Source organism: Hemicordylus capensis, chromosome 3 (genome assembly GCF_027244095.1).
Source record: "Hemicordylus capensis ecotype Gifberg chromosome 3, rHemCap1.1.pri, whole genome shotgun sequence".
NCBI lineage: Eukaryota > Metazoa > Chordata > Lepidosauria > Squamata > Cordylidae > Hemicordylus > Hemicordylus capensis.
In genome coordinates, this window is record NC_069659.1 from 349167423 (window position 1) to 349185521 (window position 18099).

At 50.3% G+C, this 18099-nt stretch overlaps 1 protein-coding gene across 18 annotated transcripts in view; it reads right to left on the minus strand.

Annotated features, from left to right (window-relative positions):
- The window catches only part of EIF4G1 (eukaryotic translation initiation factor 4 gamma 1), a 104778-nt gene that overhangs the window by 55703 nt on the left and 30976 nt on the right, over window positions 1-18099 (minus strand). For 9 of the 18 annotated variants that reach the window (XM_053306676.1, XM_053306679.1, XM_053306672.1 and 6 more), the window contains 4 exons: window positions 17099-17119; window positions 15488-15661; window positions 12134-12233; window positions 1843-1943 (listed from right to left, as the gene is read on the minus strand). In XM_053306676.1, the coding sequence (XP_053162651.1) occupies window positions 1843-1943; window positions 12134-12233; window positions 15488-15661; window positions 17099-17119 (396 nt within the window). The remainder of the gene's footprint in view (window positions 1-1842; window positions 1944-12133; window positions 12234-15487; window positions 15662-17098; window positions 17120-18099) is intronic. The other 9 variants (XM_053306686.1, XM_053306685.1, XM_053306681.1 and 6 more) reach the window with 4 other exon arrangements.

Below are 18099 nucleotides of genomic sequence, written 5' to 3' on the forward strand. Positions count from 1 at the left end.
CTGGCTTGCTAGTCAAGCCATTTCCCCACTGCGCAGTACTCCAACTCAAAGTGGTTCCCCGGGGTCTCAAGCTATTGCCCATCTCCTGCTACCTAAGATCCTTCTAAGTGGAGTTGCCAGAAACTTAACGGCAGCAGCTGAACTCCAGCACCCTCTCATTAGAAGCATGGTGCCAATCTTTACAATACCAGAGGCTGCCCCCAATGAGCTGATCCTAGTCCTGGGGCAATTCCTACATCCCCCCTGCCTGTCCCACAACTTTGACTCAACCTTATGCACACATACTCTGGAATAACCCTTCTTGAAACGCACAGGACTTACTTCTGGATAAATATGAACAGGATCGCAACATGCTCTGAACTCACATGTGTGTTCCCCATCCACACCCACCTCTGAGTCACTTTTCCTGAATCATGAACACGGGGTGGGGGGTGTTTAGATGCCAGCCAGCCAATCCCTAGGTTCCTGAGCAACCACAGTGCTGAGGGTTTTCCCCAGCCTCACAGAGAGACAGGAAAGAGGAGCCACTGCCAAGAAAGGCCGGGGTGGGGGGGGTGGGGGGGTGGGAGAGAGAGATGTATGAGCCAGGGTGTGGGTTATCTGGATGTTTTTCCAATCCTTGAAATTGACTAAGATCCAATCTAGCATGTTTGAATATATACAACTATTTTAAAACTAAAGTGTAGTATACAGGCAGACCTGAACAGCGGTTCCGTCCCACAGCTGTACCGTGGATATGGAAACCGTGCATAAGGAAACATTGATCCCTATGGGATCGCGCGGGTTACGTTCCCGGTCAGCCATTTTCAGCTGGAAATGCCAGAAAACCAGCCGGTTCTCACGCAAGGCGGGGGGGGGGCGCCTTACCTGTCTCTGCTGCTCTCCCTCAGTCGTGCTGTGCCCCCTAATGGTCAGAAATCGCACCCCTCTCTTTTTTAAACGGGAGCCATTTTGTGGCTCCGGGTCCTAAAATGGTGGCCAGAAATGACCTCCACAGTCATTTATGGCCACCCCTGACCCATACACACACAAACTCAACATGTTTTGCTTTGTTTTTGTATATGCCGGGGTTGGGTGTCATTTCCCCCCAACTGTGGATATGTGAAACTTCAGATAACGAATCCACGAGTAAGGAGGTCCACCTGTACCACATTAGTTTTATATGCTGTGAAAATCTTTTTTTAAGGTGAACTGAAAAGCACACCTGAAAGCTGCAGTCCTAAACCTATTTGTACCTATGAGTAACCCCCGCCAAATTCAACAGGACATACTTCTGAGTAGACCTACATAGGAGTGCACATTAGAACACCATCTTCTGCATGCCTATTCCGTAATAAATCACATTGAATTAAATTAGGCTTACTCTCAAGTAACTGTGCACAGAACTGTGATCTTAAGCTGGTTTAAAAGTTATAGTCAAATTCAAAGCTTTACTGGGAAGCTATTTTTACTGCAAAGTTTGTATATATTTTAAGATACTGTGTTTACATTTCAGAAACAGATGATGGCAATAAAACCTTTTAGAGCGTCCCAAGTGCTCTAGACTAATATGCATTATATGTGCTCATCATTCCAGGGAGAGTCACCTGAAAAGTTAATTACAACTTTTAAGAACACCTAATTTAACTGGTATTGTATCCATTCATTACACTACCTGTTAATTTTATGAAAAAGCGCGTTTTTAAAAATGGAACATTTTTCCGTGGAAAAATATAGCAGTGGACAAAGTGTTCCCGCTTACATTTTGCTGGGCGTGAGCAAACCAACCAGAAAAACAAGCAGGCTTCACATGATGGGACTTTTAACTTCCTGTCCCTGAACCGCCCCCAACTTCTGACTTACCGTCTTGCGCTCTCGCTTTGGCGGGATTGGTGGTTGCTGGTTCATCATAACCTGGGCAGTGGGGAACTGTTGCACACTCTGGGCAGGGTAATATGCACCAGCTGAGGAAGAAAAAGAAGGTGGTGGTTACAGCGCTGCGGTCCCAGAACCCCAAGAGGTAAATCACATGGGATCCGCTCGCTCTAGAATGTTCCAACGTCTGTTCTACGCAAGCACAGACGACGACGACTACAACAAATATTTATATACTGCTTTTCAACAAAAGTTTCCAAAGTGGTTTACATAGAGAAATAATAAATAATAAATAAAGATGGATCCCTGTCCCCAAAGGGCTCACAATCCAAAAAGAAACAGAAGATAGACACCAGAAACAGTCACTGTATAGGTTGGACTTTACAGAGACCATGAAGGAGGACTGTAGAATCTCACACGTTTAAGGAATATGTCACAGTGGAGAGCCATCCAACAACCCTGTCAGGTACCTTGTTCAGTGGCCAAAATGTCCCCTTGGCTACCATGAGACAATCCACATTTGCCCTCCAAGCCCCGCTCCACTCACATATTCACAGAGGGCATCTCAAGCTGGTGGAGCACCAGCTCCCAACAGAGGCAGGAGGCCAGAGGGTGGCACCTTCGCCTCTAGCCCCAGCCAGAAATGCCAAACACCTGACCAACCAGTTCAGCAAGCACCATCACTGCATTCTTTCCCCATGATAGCGAGCATCCCTGGGCCACCCCACTTCCCCACCCGGGGGGGGCACCCCTGTTTTGAGGCTGCCCCACCCTGCTCCAGCTTGGATCAAAGCAGGGCTGCTCCAATTGCAGCTTGTCAAACCAGCAGCTTCATATGCCTGGAGGCACGGAAGGAGGCCAGGAATACTATGGTCTGGAAAGACAGTTCCTGGGAGGCCACTGGGCCACCTTCAAAGCTCTGCCCCACACACACCCCACCCCTCCAAACTCCTTTCTGAAGCAGCTGCATGGGCAGAGAGACTTCAACTCTCTCTCTCTCTCCACACAAATAAAACAAAGCAAGCGGGAAACCAGCCCAAGAGCGGGCACCAGTTCCAGACATCTCCTCCCACAGCTGCCCTCCAATTCTCATGACCTTATCTCTCTGCCCACATTCACTGCCCCGCCCCAGTCCTGCCTATGGGGCGTCAAAGCCAAGCTGATTTAGGTCTATGGTTCCATGAAACGAAACCTACAGACAGCCAGGGCATGGTAGGGAGTTCCGGAAATGCACACTGAGGCAACTGTGATAAGAATCACCACCTTTGGAGCTAACTCCCAAAGAGAAAGCTTGTAGCTGCAAGAAGTCAGAGCTCTTCAGCACCTTAAGAGACAAAGTGGACACACGCCTAGATGAATAATTCTAAGGAATGCTTTAGCCCTGGGTCCGAAGGGCACATGATTCAGCCACCTTGCTGAAGCACAGCAGGTCTTGTTGTGGTCAGTGCCTGGATGAGAGGTGACACCTTTGGGGATGGGGCCATAGCTCAGTAGTGGAACATCTGCTTTGCATGCAGAAGGCCCCAGGTTCAACGCCTGGCAGGGCTGGGAGAGACTCCTGCCTGAAATGCTGGAGAGCCACTGCCAGCCAGAGTAGGCAATACTGAGCTAGATGGACCAAGGGTCTGACCTACATTCCTATTCAGGGAAAGGAAAGGACCAAGACCCACCTGATGCTAAGCCCAAGGTGCAGCCATGAACAAAGTGCTCCCGGCCCCCTTGCAGGGGAAGCAGCCATGAAGTTTAAGCTTTGGTCACGGTTTTGCCATAATGATGGGAAGGCAGGTGTTGGCCCCTATCCCATGAGGAAGGCACAGCCATCCCAGCACAATGTTTTTCTAGGAGTTACTGCTGGTGTCTACGTTACTTTTCTTAGATTGTGAGTCCTGCTGGGACCCATCTTATTTCATTTTTATTTTTCCAATGTAAACCGTTTTGAGAACATTTGTTGAAAAGCAGTATATAAATAACCAGAGTAGAGGTAGTAGAGGAAGAGAGGTACAGTGCCTGGCTTCTGTTCAAATTCCTCACCCTCTCCTAGGTGCTCCTGCAGCCCCAGCCAGGCAACCTGGGCAGAGGAGAACCTGGACTCCCTGTGCCAAAACATAATTTGCCAGCCTTCCCTGTGCTCATGAAGATCACCAGCTTGGTCGGCTCGTTTCAAGTCCCAGTGACAGTTTCACTGCAAACTGAAACCAGTTTTAGAGCAATCACCGTTTCCCTCAGAAGAACATGAGGCAGCCATCTTCTGTAGAGATGACTGCCCTCAGAGTCAAGTTCAGCCAGATGCAACCAGCCAGAGTTCTTCCTGAACTCTGAAAGAGAGGACCAGATAAGCAGAAGTGGCAGAACAGTCAAGGGACACTGAATGCTGTTGGGCTGCTGGACTCAAGGCGGGGGGGCCTCAGCCACCACTGGAAACCCAGAACAGAGGTTCTCAACCTTGGGTCCCCAGATGCTGTTGGGCTTCAACGGCCATTGTGGCTGGGGATTATAATGTCTCCCCATTGTGATGCCTCCTGCGGAAGACCCCCCCCGCACATCTTTTTTTAATCACAGGGTGGGGGGAGGCCGTTCATCTGAATTGCTGCAGAGCATTCCCCCTCTCCATGCGATAACAGGACGCCCCGGAAGGGCATCGGGACACCTGCAAAGATGTCACAACACTCTTGGCCTGCCCCCTTTTCAAATGCATGGGATGCGAAGATGTCATCTGAACTGGACCATTAGCTACTCAGAGATGTCTTAACAAGGGAGGGAGGAATGCAAGCAAGCAAGCAACCAACTGCACACAGAAATACATAAGCAGGAGCTACTCAAAGACCTGCTCTGGACTGAAACCAGTCACTGAAAGCACTGTGTGGGTCGCCTCATTTGCCTTCACCCAATGGCACAAGCTCCAGACACCTCTCATCTCCTGCGTATATGTGCACGTGTCCGACCTTAGACCTCGGAAAAGAAGAACAGCTGTGCTGACTGGTCAAGCCTGTTCCGAACACATGGAGGCAGCAGACTGGCTGTGCTGAGTCATCTGGCCTAATAAACTTTATGGGCTGGGGAGAGCAGCACGGCACCTTCTCACACCGACACCACCCCCGACGCAGAAGCGTGGCAGGCCAGCCATGACACAGGTCGCCTTGACATCCTGCAATCATGGAAAGTTACGATGCCAGAGCCTGTGTCCGGAAGGGCGCACCTGTCTGTGCCTTGAGGATCTGAGCAGCGGGTGGAAGTTCATCAGGTTCAGATGCCCCAAACACCAAAGCTCCATGAGAGAAGCAAGCAGGAACTGCTTCCTGCCACTCCAGGCTTCGGCACGGGAGCCGTTTTGTGGCCCTGAAGAGGCAAGCCTCTGTGCTGCAGGCCCCCAACTCCCACCCCTGCCAGAAAGGGCAGGCCCAGCAGCAGCTCAGCCCCCTCATTGAGGAGGCCATGGCAGGAAGAGGGAGATGCTGACAGCACCTACCTTGTTTTGGGGAGGGGGCTACAAGGTGCTTCCTCTTCAGCAGTAAAGGAATGGTGACATGCAGGACTAGGATGGGACCAAGGCCTCAGCTCACATTTCCGAGGCTGCAGGAGCTGCCTGGGACACGTCCAGACTAAATATAGCAACAGTCCTCAGTGAGCATGTGAGCACCGTGTGGGCAGGGAGGGGGAGGGCCAGAATCTCGGGCATCTCAAACACCACAGAGTTGTGGGGGAAACATCAAACTGTGCAGTTGGGGGGTGGGGAGAGAGAATGGGTACAAGAGTGGCTGTTCTGGGTAGGGGGAGTCTCACCATCCACATTTACAGGTGTCTACAAATCTACTTGCCAGCTCACCAATGGTTTGCCCCCAGCCAGCCCTTTGGCAAGCAGGACGCCCAGCACATAGCAGATCTGCTCACCAGAGGTCTCATTTCCACGACTATTTTTGAGATGGAAAGAAACAGCAGGGATCCTCTCTGAGCTTTCTACAGAGAGCGCTCCCTCCATTCCTTATATCTCCATCTCCCAGGGGAAATGACAAGACTTCTCACCCAAGACTAGATGTCTCGATCCCCGAAGATTTACATACCGCTTAACAACAACAACAACAACAACAACGTGTCTCAAAGCAAAAGCTACAAGAAAGATGGTTCCCGGTCTCAAAAGGGCTTACAATCTTCACACACCCACCCTGAGAGACACCAGCAACAACCATTGCAGAGATGCTATTCTAGGCTGGATGGAAGAGTTGCTCTCGCCCTCCTAAATGTAAGAAAGCCACCCCTCTTGAAAGGCATCTCTTTGCCCAGTTCGCAGGCATTGCCAAGTTAATTTGGGGTGGGTAAGGCTTGTTTCTCTCTGTGTACACACATCATACATCAAACGTATAGAGGCACAGAAGCAACTACCTAAGGAGAACATGGATCAAGGGCTGCCCACAAGCCCAGAGTTTGCTTCCGTGCTGTCGCAGCAACCCAAGAGCAGGCCGGGGCGAAAGTCTGCAGAGCCTCTGGCAGGGCAGTTAAACATTAAACTGGCCTTACCAGAAAGTGGAAAAGCAGAGGAGGGGAAGGAAGCCCCAGGAGACCAAGACACAGGCCTGTGTCTGCCCAAACACACAAAAGGGGTGTGATCTAGAGTAGGGATTCTCAACGTTGGGTCCCCAGATGCTACTGGACTTCAACTCCAATAATACCCAACCAAAAGCCAGTGGGGCTGGCGATTATGGGAGATGAAGTCCAATAACATCTGGGGACCCAACGTTGAGAATCCCTGATCTAGAGCCACCAAGATTGAATGAAAGTGGCCCAAGCAGAGTGTGGAGATTTGTTCCTGGAGAATTCCATGCAGGAAGATGCTCCTGGAAGCCAGCTTCCCAGGCTTCCTGCCAGGACTTCCCATCTCACAGCAGATGCCATCCATCATCTCTTTGTGTTCACAATTTCAGACCAATTAATCATCCATCATCTTTCTGGGTTCAAAATTCAGACCAAATAATTGTTAATTATTTCCAGAGAAGTTGTGTTTCAAGAAGGTGCTGAAAAGCTTCCAGGACCTTCTCTGGAGTCTTCGGTCTCAACTCTTCACCTCAGATAATCATAAAAGCAGCTGTTGGCCTAGAATCAGCAGAGGAATTCAGCCCAAGCCACCAAGGATCTCCAGATCAGGGACTCTGGTAGCCTCTTGCTCCCTACACCTCCACAACAGCTCCCACACAAAGTCATGGGGGGACAGGTCTATCAATAGCTACTAGTCATCCAGGCTCAGAGGCAGGATGCGGGGGGTGGGGCGGCAACAGCAGGGGAGGGGGCATGCCTTCATCTCCTCCTTGTGGGCTTCCTAGAGGCATCTGGTGGGCCACTGTGGGAAGATAGGATGCTGGACTCGGCAGGCCTTGGCCTGATCCAGCAGGGCTCTTCATATGTAAAGAGTTATCAGTCAAAACCCATACCGCAGCTCTTTAGTCCAGGAGTTCCAAGGAACCAACCAGGCCCTGGCTGGCCCTATGTAAGAGCTTGGTCCCTCAGTCTGAGCAACCTCACTTCACTGAGCAACATTACAGCCTCTACACCATGTCACCAAACCAGTACTTGGCCATCCACCATGACTTCCACTTCTGGCCCTTCCTCTTCCTGATCTGGTACTCAACCTCAGCCTGTCTTGACCCCAGCTGCCTCTGGCCCTCATCTGTCTACTCTGCAATCGGAGATATCTAGCAGCCATTTAAAAAAAAAATATATATATATATATATATATAATTCTCTAAGGTGTACCCGTGGCTAATCCCGTGCGTGCCAGCTCTTGCGAGAGTATGCAAGCAGAAGCACAGAGGTGATTGGGCAGTGGAGATTCCATATACAGATAGGGAGGAGGAGTCTGTGAAAGCAGATGCAGCATGGTGATTGGGCAGTGAGGATTCCATATGCAGATAGGGAAGAGGAGCCTGTGGTACTGTGGTGATTGGGCAGTGGGGATTCCATATGCAGATGGTTAAGGTCAATTGGAAGGCAACTGTTACTGGTGGTAAAATGTTCTTGATTGTAGAGGAGAGAGGGGGTGTGTGTGTGTGTGTGTGTGTGTGTGTGTGTAAAAAACAGTGAGGGAGGAAAGAGCCCCTTCAGGAGAGGGAAGCCGCTGCTGTGTGAATTTGATGAGGAAACAAGATCAACAAGATCTGTTAACTTAGCAAGGGAGAGAGAGAGAAAGAAAAAAAGGAGAGAAAGAAAGACAGGGGAAGAGCAAGTGGAGGAGAGAGAAAAGGAAGGAGGGGAAGAGAGAAGGAAGGGCAGGCAACGGGCCCGAGCCTGTCAGCGGCCTGAGGAGAATGAGCAGCCACGGCGGCACCTATTGGTAGCAAGGAAGGGCCCAGACAACCACTGCTGCTGTTTGGGGCTACCAAGGCCATTGGTGGAGGGAGGGAGGCAGGCAGGCAGGCGATGGGCCTGGGCCTGTCAGAGGCCTGAGGGGAACGAGCGGCCACGGTGGTAGCAGCAACAAGGAAGGGCCCAGTCAACCACTGCTGCTGCTGCTCCTGTGGAGAGGAGCAGGAGCAGGGCTTGGGTTAGGCTGGGGTCTTCTGGGGCTAGGGGGGCTGCAGCTTGGCCAACAGGCACCAGCAACACTGCAGCTGCGACCAAGAGGGGTGAGAGGGATGGAAGCAATGAGATCGAGGAGGAGCAGCAGGAGTGAGGCTCAGGTGAGGCTGGAGAGATCTCTGAGGTGACGGGGCTGTGGCAAAGCGTGAGGAGGAAGCAATAAAGTACTAGCACGCAGATGCTCTGCGTGGGCTAAGCTAGTTTATTTTATTTTTGTTCAATTTATATATCACTTTTCATAAAACTTCCCAGGGCAGTTTACAAAAATCAAAATACAATAAAACTCCATAAAAATCAGATTAAAACATCAAAAGCCAGTTAAAGCAATAAAGCAATAAAACCATCTCTCCCCACCACCCACCCCCACCCCCACCACTACTACCTGCCTCTCCAGCTTAATTCACATTGAGGTCCTTAGCCAATGCCTAGATTGTACTATTTCAGATTGGAGGCAGAAGTTCACAGGCCTGAATGCTCAGGAGGCAATAAATGTTGGCTCTGCTCACCAGCCATACAACATTTTTTTTACTCATCGAGCTATGTTGGTACATCACTTGTCAGGATTTTGTTCACTCGCCAGGCATCATTTTTCACTTGTCACAGACAAGCAGACTAGTGGATTTCCTGAGCCCTGTGAATGCTCCTCCAAACATAATTCCCTGCACATAGAAAACCAGTTTGTCAGAAACAGACTCCTTTCCCCCAATATCTAGTGTTCTATGTGCAAGGAATTTCTTATATTCTGTGCTATTATATTCTTAGATTCCCTGACTTCCAGTCTGAAGCAATACAGCCAAGACACCGGTTTTCCACCTCAGCAAGAACAAGGCCTCCCTTGTGGCCTCCACCTTGGGGAAGAGAATTTGCCTTGCAGTAGAGAGCACAAACTGTCCCCTTTGCTAAGCAGAGTATGCCCTGATTTGCATTTGGATGGGCAACTGCATGTAAGTACAGGCTGCTGTAAGATATTCCCTTAGGGGATGGGGCCAGTAGATCATTTCTAGAGCATCTGCTTGCATGCAGAAGGTCCTAGGTTCAATCCCTGGTAGCATCTCCAGGTAGGGCTGGGAAAGACCCCTGCCTGCAACCTTGGAGAATTGCTGCCAGTCAGCATAGACAACGCTGAGCTACACGGACCAATAGTCTGACTCTATATAAGGCAGCTTCCTATGTTCCACATGTTGCCCTTCTTCGCTCACTTGCACACATCTCTTCTCTTTTGTCACTGTACTGTTCCTTCCACATTTGGGGGAAAAGCAGGACGGTCAGAATAACTGATCAAGTTAATACTCCTCCACCCCATGCAGAACCCCATACGCCAGGCCTGCTCAACTTCCGCCCTCTGCAGATGTTGTCCTACAACTCCCATGATCCCTGACTATTGGCTACTGTGGCTGTGGACTATGGAAGTTGTAGTCCAAACGTAGGCAGCCGGGGGTTGGGGGGCTAAGTTGAGCAGGCCTGCCATACGCCTACACACACCAAATGTTATGGCCAGTTTTTTACACAGAGTAAGGTGCCAGAATCCTAAACTGTGTCATGTCACTTGGCAGGTGAGGAGTCGTGTTTCTTAATACTCTGTCATACAAATAGCTCTAACCCAGAGTAAGCTAGCACATTAACATAGTCCTGTTGTTGAGCCTCACTTCCTGATATGTAACCTTTCCACACTAAGAGCATTCAAAAATGTAAGCCTTCCCCCTTCAGTCTTAAATGGTACAGCCTAAGACCTCTGCCAACTCACTCAAAGTGGGTTCTATCTCTTTGTAGAAAAAGTAATACATTTGGGAACATAGGAAGCAGCCTTAAACAGAGTCAGACCACTGGCCCATCTAGCTCCGTACTGTCTAAACAGACTGACAGCACCTCCTTCAAGATTTCAGAAGCCTTTTCCAATCCTACCTGGAGGTACCAGAGACTGAACTTTCTGTATGCAAGCAGATGCTCGACCACTGACCTACAGCCCCATCCCAAAAGGTGGCATACATGGGTCTCACCACACCAAGACCTGCTTAGCTTCATCAAGCTGGCTGTATCCTGACAATGGCCCTGCAAGGTAGACCTGTATCATCTTCATCTCCATATTACAGCTGACACCAAGGGCCCATGGCTTGCCTTAAGCCACCTGGCAGTTACAGGTCAGAGGTGAAATGTGGAACAGGGTGGCTTCTTGGCTTACAGCCCAATCAAAATTGCTACACCTGGTCTCTGCTGTACTCTCCCTTGTTTTACACTTACAGAGCTCTCTCCTGTGCACATGGAGAGGGGCATCTCATTCCAAGCTCCTCCACGGAACTCTTTTCTACAAAGTCTTTTACTCTCATCCCTTCTGACAACAGAACAGAACAGAACAGAACAGCAACTTGTCACGGCATTTAGCGAACAGTCTTGTGCCACCACAAGGGTTCCCTCTAAGGCGTGCGCTCACACAGTTTTTTATGTCTGCTTAGTTCAGTTTAGAACCCGCTCAGGTTGAATCAGGACGGCCCCACTCTGAATGCACGTGCACTCACACTGCCTTGAGACTGCCGCCCTGAACAAAACTCATTCCACACACAGATGAAAAAAGTTAGAGGAAACCCAGGCCGCCGCTGCCGCCCCTCCCTTTCTCACGACTGCTGCTTCCTTGGTCTAATTTCAGACTAGCTAGGATGGCAAGTGTGATGGTCCAAAATTGTGCATGGCCAGTCTCACCACACACTCTATTGAATCCATCAGAATCTCAAGTGCTTTTGTTAAAAAAACAAGCTGGAAGTCCTCAGGGGCCCAAATGCGGAATTTAGCAGGAAAGCAATGTGTGTGTGAGAAGTCCATGGGTCAGGAAGTGATCTGGGTGGGACTTCCTCCATCTTTTCCCAAACACCCATTACTCAACAGTATCCCAGGAGACCAGCTCCTGCTCTTCCAATATTCTACTCAATCAGGGAAGCACTGGTGCAGGCGGGGGGTGGGGAGAAGCAAATTCCTCTCAGGGGAGGGGAGGGGATGCATTCACAAATCTTCAGTCAAAATAGAGGTTGTAAATGAACATCATGATCATTTTCCACAAAATATTCCAGTCACATCACCATCTTTTTGCACATAAAACTTGGCAGGGAGCATGTATATTAAGGACAAAAAACCTAGCATTCTTCAGTCGAACACTTAAAGCTGCCAGATACTGAGTCAGACCCTTGCTCCATAGCTCAGTGCTGTCTACACTGACTGGCAGCAGCCCTCCAAAGTTTGAGAATGGAGACTTTTCCAGCCCTACCTGGAGAGGCCAAGAATTGAATGTGGAACCTTCTGCGTGCCAAGTAAATACACTACCCCAGGCGTCACACTGGAAGATATTCACAACAGAGACCCAACTTTCACTCTGCTCTTGATGGGCTTAATCTTAACTAACCTGCTCTCCACCCCACACCATTCTCCTTACTCTCTTCCCAACCCCAAATGCCAATTAAGGTTAGCACATGCCTGGCAAACAAAAATCTCAGTTATTCAAGTGAAGCTGTCAATGGATGTTCATACCTCAGCTAAGCACTGCTCACAAAGATGGCCGGGGCCCCCACGTTAGCATGTATCCCAATACAGCACCCCTCCCACCACCAGGGCCCAGTATGCCCAACTCCTGCATATGGCCCAAGAAGCATAGCTTAAGGCAACACCAAAACCACCCAAATGCAGCTGATTTAAGCCACGTCTTTCCACCCACAAGCACCCATCCCCTTACCATAGGTGCCAAATTCTGTGGGGCTGGCTCCAGGGTAAAAGCTGGGGGCACCGGGCTGTACAGGATACTGTGGAGTTGGAACGACGTATGTGGAGCGGCCCTGGGTTGGAGAGAAGAAGGAGGGGGGAAATGTAGCAGGTTACTGCCCAAGAAAGTGGCGAGAGGATTCAATATAGTTAGGGGAGGATGTGGCAGGGGTCCCGCAGGGGTCTAGGGGAGAGCAGAATCGAGTGAGCACAGGCTGGCATCACTGCAGGTCAACAGCACACCCCTCAACAACAGGCCATTCAGGCAAGGCCTTTGCCAAGCCCGCCTGGAGCTCACAAAGCCCGCGAGTCCCTTCGGGGGCTGCTCTCCAAGCTGAAGGCGAGCCTCCTCAGAGTGCTGCAGGCACTTGCTGGATGCGCAGTTATTGTTGCATGGATACGCCGCCTTTCCTCCATCATGGAACTCAAGGGGTTCCCAGGCAGTCACCCATCCAGGCACTGACCAGCCTGAGCTCTGCTTAGCAAGCAGACCAGGCCTCGGAGCCAAAGCCAAGGCAGGTCTCTCCCCAGCCGGGCTCTCTTTGCACCCGGCTCAAGTGAGCCAGGAAGTGTGACGCGCACCCACCTACTCCTTGCCCAGTCCGAACAGGAGACCTGTGAGCCGCCCTTGGGGTTGACTGGACCCAGGAGCCTCCCAATACCAACTGGCCATAAGCTTTTTGCTTCCCTGGGGTTTCTGCCCAGCAGCTCAGAGGCTGCCGATGGACTCAAGGTCACCATTTGCCTTTTTAAACCCGCCTGCCCTGGGCAACAAGACGTGTCTGTTGTAGGGCTGGCCCAAGACATGGCAGCACCAAGGCATGGAGACACCAAATACTGCCTGGCCTCATGCCCTCCCCCCCCGGGGGGGGCAGCCCCCTTTCTAAACTAAGCCCCGCAAGCTTTGAAAGCAACGTGCAGGTTGTGAGGCAAGAAGGCGGCCAGCAGCCTCCTCTTCTCTCCTCCTGCTTCTTTGCAAGCTTTGCAAAGAGTGGGAGGAGAGGTGCTCCCTGCAAAGCCAATCGGTCCCAAAGAGATGCGCCGACAGTGCTTGGGAGAGAGTCAGCGCCCTGCTGGCGCCTCAGTAATCCCCTGCCTAAGGAGACCACCTCACCTTGCCTCATGGAAGGACCACCCGTGGCCTGCTGTGTTTTAAAGCAGGGGTGCTCCCCCCCCCACTTCACTCCTGATGCAGGGCGGCTCCTAGCAGAAACTTTCAGGCATTTGTGGCTTGGTGGCATTGTGATCGCATCCTGTGGGTCCGAGGCTCCAAGGAAAGTCATGGTCAGGCACTTCTTGTCAGACAGGTTCGGGTTTCTCTGCCTTGGGCATTAGGCAAGGCAGTGCATGGGATTCCTTCCCAACCTTATGAGAGATGCTGGCATTCAGCAAGGCTGAATAAGGGGCAGGTTCCAGTCAATAAAGCCAGTGGTAAGACCCCCACCCGTGATATACTCAGGGTGGGGCTTGCTCACAGGCATCTGGCAACACAGCCCCCTATATACATGGCGACCACTCTGCATTATGGATGGGAAGTGGCAGCAGGGGTGTGTGTGTGTGACACTGACGGCTCAGAGGCCTGGACAGATGTTACATGTTGACAAAAATGGGGCACTCTTGGAAAGGAACTCCAGGCTCTAATTGGGAAGAGGAATAGAAGGACGTAGATGTCACAGAATAGTTTGAACATGCGGAATTTAGAGCTACCCAATGAGACCTTAATTACTCGTAATCAGACAGTCAAATTTGTTCATATGTACATACGGAAGAATATGCAGACGTTCTACATTAATCAGCACACAGTATTTACCAGAATTCGAGACTAGCCCCACCCCCAAAATATGTGATGTTAGAAATCAAGGGATCATCTTGATTTTCCTCTTTCTCTTGGGAAAGTATAGGTATGACCTGCATTTAACCTCTATTTTTTAAAGGGCCCATCTTAATTTGAGAGTTGCCTTGTATTTGGGTAAATACGGTACTTTTAGATGGCGTACACATGTTGCAGCAAGTAACATCAATGGAAAACTTCTCTCCCTCTCTCTCTCTCTCTCTCTCTCTCTCACACACACACACACACACACACACAGAATACCTTTTTAAAAGCAATGCTTGAAAGGACTTGTAGTAAAAATAGTAACATTTTAAATTTGCTACTTGATTAATCGGGGGCACCTTTTCAGTCAACATGCTTTCAATCCATTAAATTGACAGAATGTTGCAGGCCTAACAGAACTGACCCATAATTAAGCAGCCTGAGCCCAGAATACCCCTCGGTTTCCCGCCACAATCTTTGAAATCGGCCAGGAGTGCTCTCGTAAGGATACCATACATGCATCCAGTTAAGCTGCCCAGGGTGCACACAGAGCTGTTCTTGGTCATACTAGGAGATTCACAAAAGTCCAAGCATGTACAACTCCCTTAAATGGTGCAAGATGTTTTCATTCAGGATGCTTAGAAGTGATAGAGGGGGAGAAGGTAGAACAGGGCACCTCAACTTTGGCCCTCCTGCAAATGTTGGCCTACAACTCCCATAATCCTTGGCTATTGGCCACTGTGGCTAGGGATTATGGGAGTTGTAGTCCAAAAACAGCTGGGGGGCCTAAGTTGAGCTGACCTGGGGTAGAATAATGAGCATGTTTTTGCCCACCCGAAGCTCTTGGGACAGCATGAGCTACAAGTCCAGTAAGGCAAATAAACAAACCACAAGCAGGGTGGTCAAAACACAGCTTCATTGCCCAAGTTCCTAGTCCTTAACAAACAGGACATGGGTCATGTGAGACATGCTGAATCTCTGCTAACACCCTCACCAGTACCCCTGACAAGCAGTGCCCCATTTATGACAAATACATTTACCCAAGATATTTGCATGTGTAAGCCATGTCAAAACACTCCAACCTGCTAAAAAAAAAAAAAGCACGGTTACCCACCCCTGCTCCATCAACAGATAGCCGTGCCCGAAGATTACCCTACAAAACCCTGCAGCCAGAAATAGGGTGCTATCAGCACAGGTATGCAATGAAGGCAAAGGCACCGGGAAGGTGGGTCTGAAAGCAGTGTCGCTGGAAACAGGGATTCCCAAATCTTGTTGACGACAACTCCCAGCATCCCCAGCTGCAACAGCCTTTGGTTGGGGATTACAGGAATTGTAACAAGCAACATCCGGGAATCCCCACTACAGGGAACACTGGTCCAAAGCCTGCCCCGCGATGCTACAGGAGCCCCAGAAGAAAGCGAGCTAGTGACAGGTTCCAGGCGACAGAGCTCCCTTGGGAAAGCACCAAGAGCTCTCTGCAGAGGAGACGTCTGTCCCCATTCTAGCCCTCACCTGTCCGGGGATGTAGTAGGCGCCTTGCGAAGCAGGGTAGGAGATCTGTGAGGGGATCATCATCACCTGGGAAGCACCTGGATAAACATGAGTGGGTGGGCCAGGCCGAGCAGACGTGTTACTCTGCACCCGGGAAGCACTTGTCGGAGGTTGGGCCCTGCTGTGGTAGAACTGCTTCAAGAGAGAAAGGAGAGACAGGGGCATGCTTGGTTAGCAAGGCCTGGCCTGAGAAATCCGAGAAACGCAGCTGCTTCCCCTTCACCAATCCAGCAGCCGCCGCCACCGCCCCCCACCCAGATTCTGACCGTGGTTCTTGGAATGCCATGTGTAGGAATCAGCCTGGGCTGGAAGCACAGTACTGATAACACAAAGCCTGGAGGTTCCAGAGAACTCCCCACAAACCAAGCTTTAATTTGAAAGAGAAAGCAAGTTTCTAGACCACAAGGCTGCAGAGAAAATCCTATTGCGTGGATAGGATCTGTACAGCGCTATTTCCTGCTTCGGCCTTCCAAGAGCAAGGAAATGGGGCTCCTATGCTAAGGTGACCCAGGTCCTCAAGAAGAACTCCTTTCATTCTACTGTCTTGGTCAGCAATTCATTTACTCGAGAAGCCAGTTTGAAGAGCAAAAGAGTGGTGGTAGGCTGGGACCTCCACCCACCCACCCAAAGAGACCTTCCAACAGCTTTTTTTGCTACAGCAATGTCACTGCCCCAACACCTCTGTTGCTACGAGGTTGGCATCGGGAGTACGGGGGAAGAGGAACCAAAGAGGAACCAACCAGTTGGGATTTGGCCAGGTTGACCATCAATCCTGAAGATGGTTGTACAATATTCTGTGCACCCAAGTCCTTCTTCCCCAGTTAAATGATATAGCCTAGATTCTACAAAACCAACCCAGAGTAACGTCTAACAAGGATTCATCATGCAAATCAAGTAGAGCAAGGATCTCAAACTTGGGTCCTCAGATGCCGCTGGACATCCAACTCCCATAATCCCCAGCCACAATGGCCACAAAAGCCAAAGGGAATTATTGGAGTTGAAGTCCGATGACATCTGGGGCCCCAAGCTTGAGAACCCCTGAAGTAGAGAACAACCTGCAGACTACCATCCGCCAGGAAACTGCAATGCTGCGCAAGCTGCAAGCTCAGACCCCAAATTGCTTGTAATCAACAAACCGTAACCCGCAGCCAACCTGGGATGCTACATGTGCGAGAGCTTGGGCACGTTACAAATCCCAGGATGCACTGCAGCACCACATGGCCAAACAGAGCAAGGAATTCTGCAACATACAGACCAAAACACTTTCATAAGGGTTTTGTTTTGTTTTAAAGGATGGAGCAGAAGCAGCCAAAGCTGGGAAGATTTCTCCCAGGCCTGCCCAGGATCCATATGGGGAGCATTATCACAGCATTTCGCAACGCGGCTCCCTTTCCTAGACCCCTACAGGAAAAATAAAGATGGGGAAGAGGCGGCTCTAGTCAAGGCCTAAATAGCAACAGAGTTAAGTGCACAAGACACAGACTGCAGAAGAGAGGACACGACACAAAGGGCACTCATGCACAGACCCCCCCCTGCTCCCAACCAGTGTTAGGGTTACAGAAAAGGCATTACCTGAAGAGACCTGAATCCGCCCTGTTAAGCGAGCACACGCACGCGTACACACAAGGAGGAAAGGAGGAGAGAGAAAGACAGGAGTTAGCTGCAGCCAGACAAGTTACCAGGCCCAGGGGGGTTGCCCCAGCACCTAGCAGGAAAGCAAAACAGCAGCCATGTGAGAAGGGAGCTGAGATTCAAAGGGGTGGAGAAATAACAAGAGGGCTGGAACTTGTACCAAAATCTGCAAGACCAAAGCAGCACTACAGGGCAATATGAGAAGAAACTTAAACAGCAGCATCTCAGGGTGTTACCCTGTGACGTCCCTCTGCCAGGCTAGCACAACTTGGGACCCACTAGTCCAAACGCAGCGTAATCAGCCATGCGGGAGAGCACGAAACCCCTGCATCGTCCCACCAGCACGACTGCCAAAAACATGGGGTTTCAGCCTGACGGGTCACAAGTTGTGCAGGCCTGCCCCACACCAACGATCATGTTCAGTATCAGGTTTCTAGTCCTTGCCAAAGTGCTCCACCTGTGTTTCAACTACATTTCCTCACAGAAGCTCATCAATAAGCCACCCCTTCCTCCCACTCATATCATGGTGGGTTCTATTCACCTATAGCATCAGTGTCACATTCTTGGATGATATCAATTTGGATCCTTTCCCATCTGGCTTTTGACAGAATTTTGGTGGATGACCTACACTGAGAGATGAATGGGGGAGCGTGGCCCTCTTGAGTCTCCTGGACTCTCAGAGACATATGATACCAACTGTCCATTGTAACTTTCTGGGCTGCCTTGAAGAGATGGGGTTAAGTGACACAATTTTGCAGAGGTTCTACTCATTCCTAGGAGCAAAATCTCAGAAGATAACAGGAGACCCACCCTGTGGCCATTAGTTTGTGGGATGCTCCATCTTGTCTCCTATGCTTTTTCACATCAACATGAACCCTCTGATTTAGAAGAGTGCTGAGAAGCTTGGGCTCAAATCAGGTGAGGCGGCCTTGTTTCTCCAG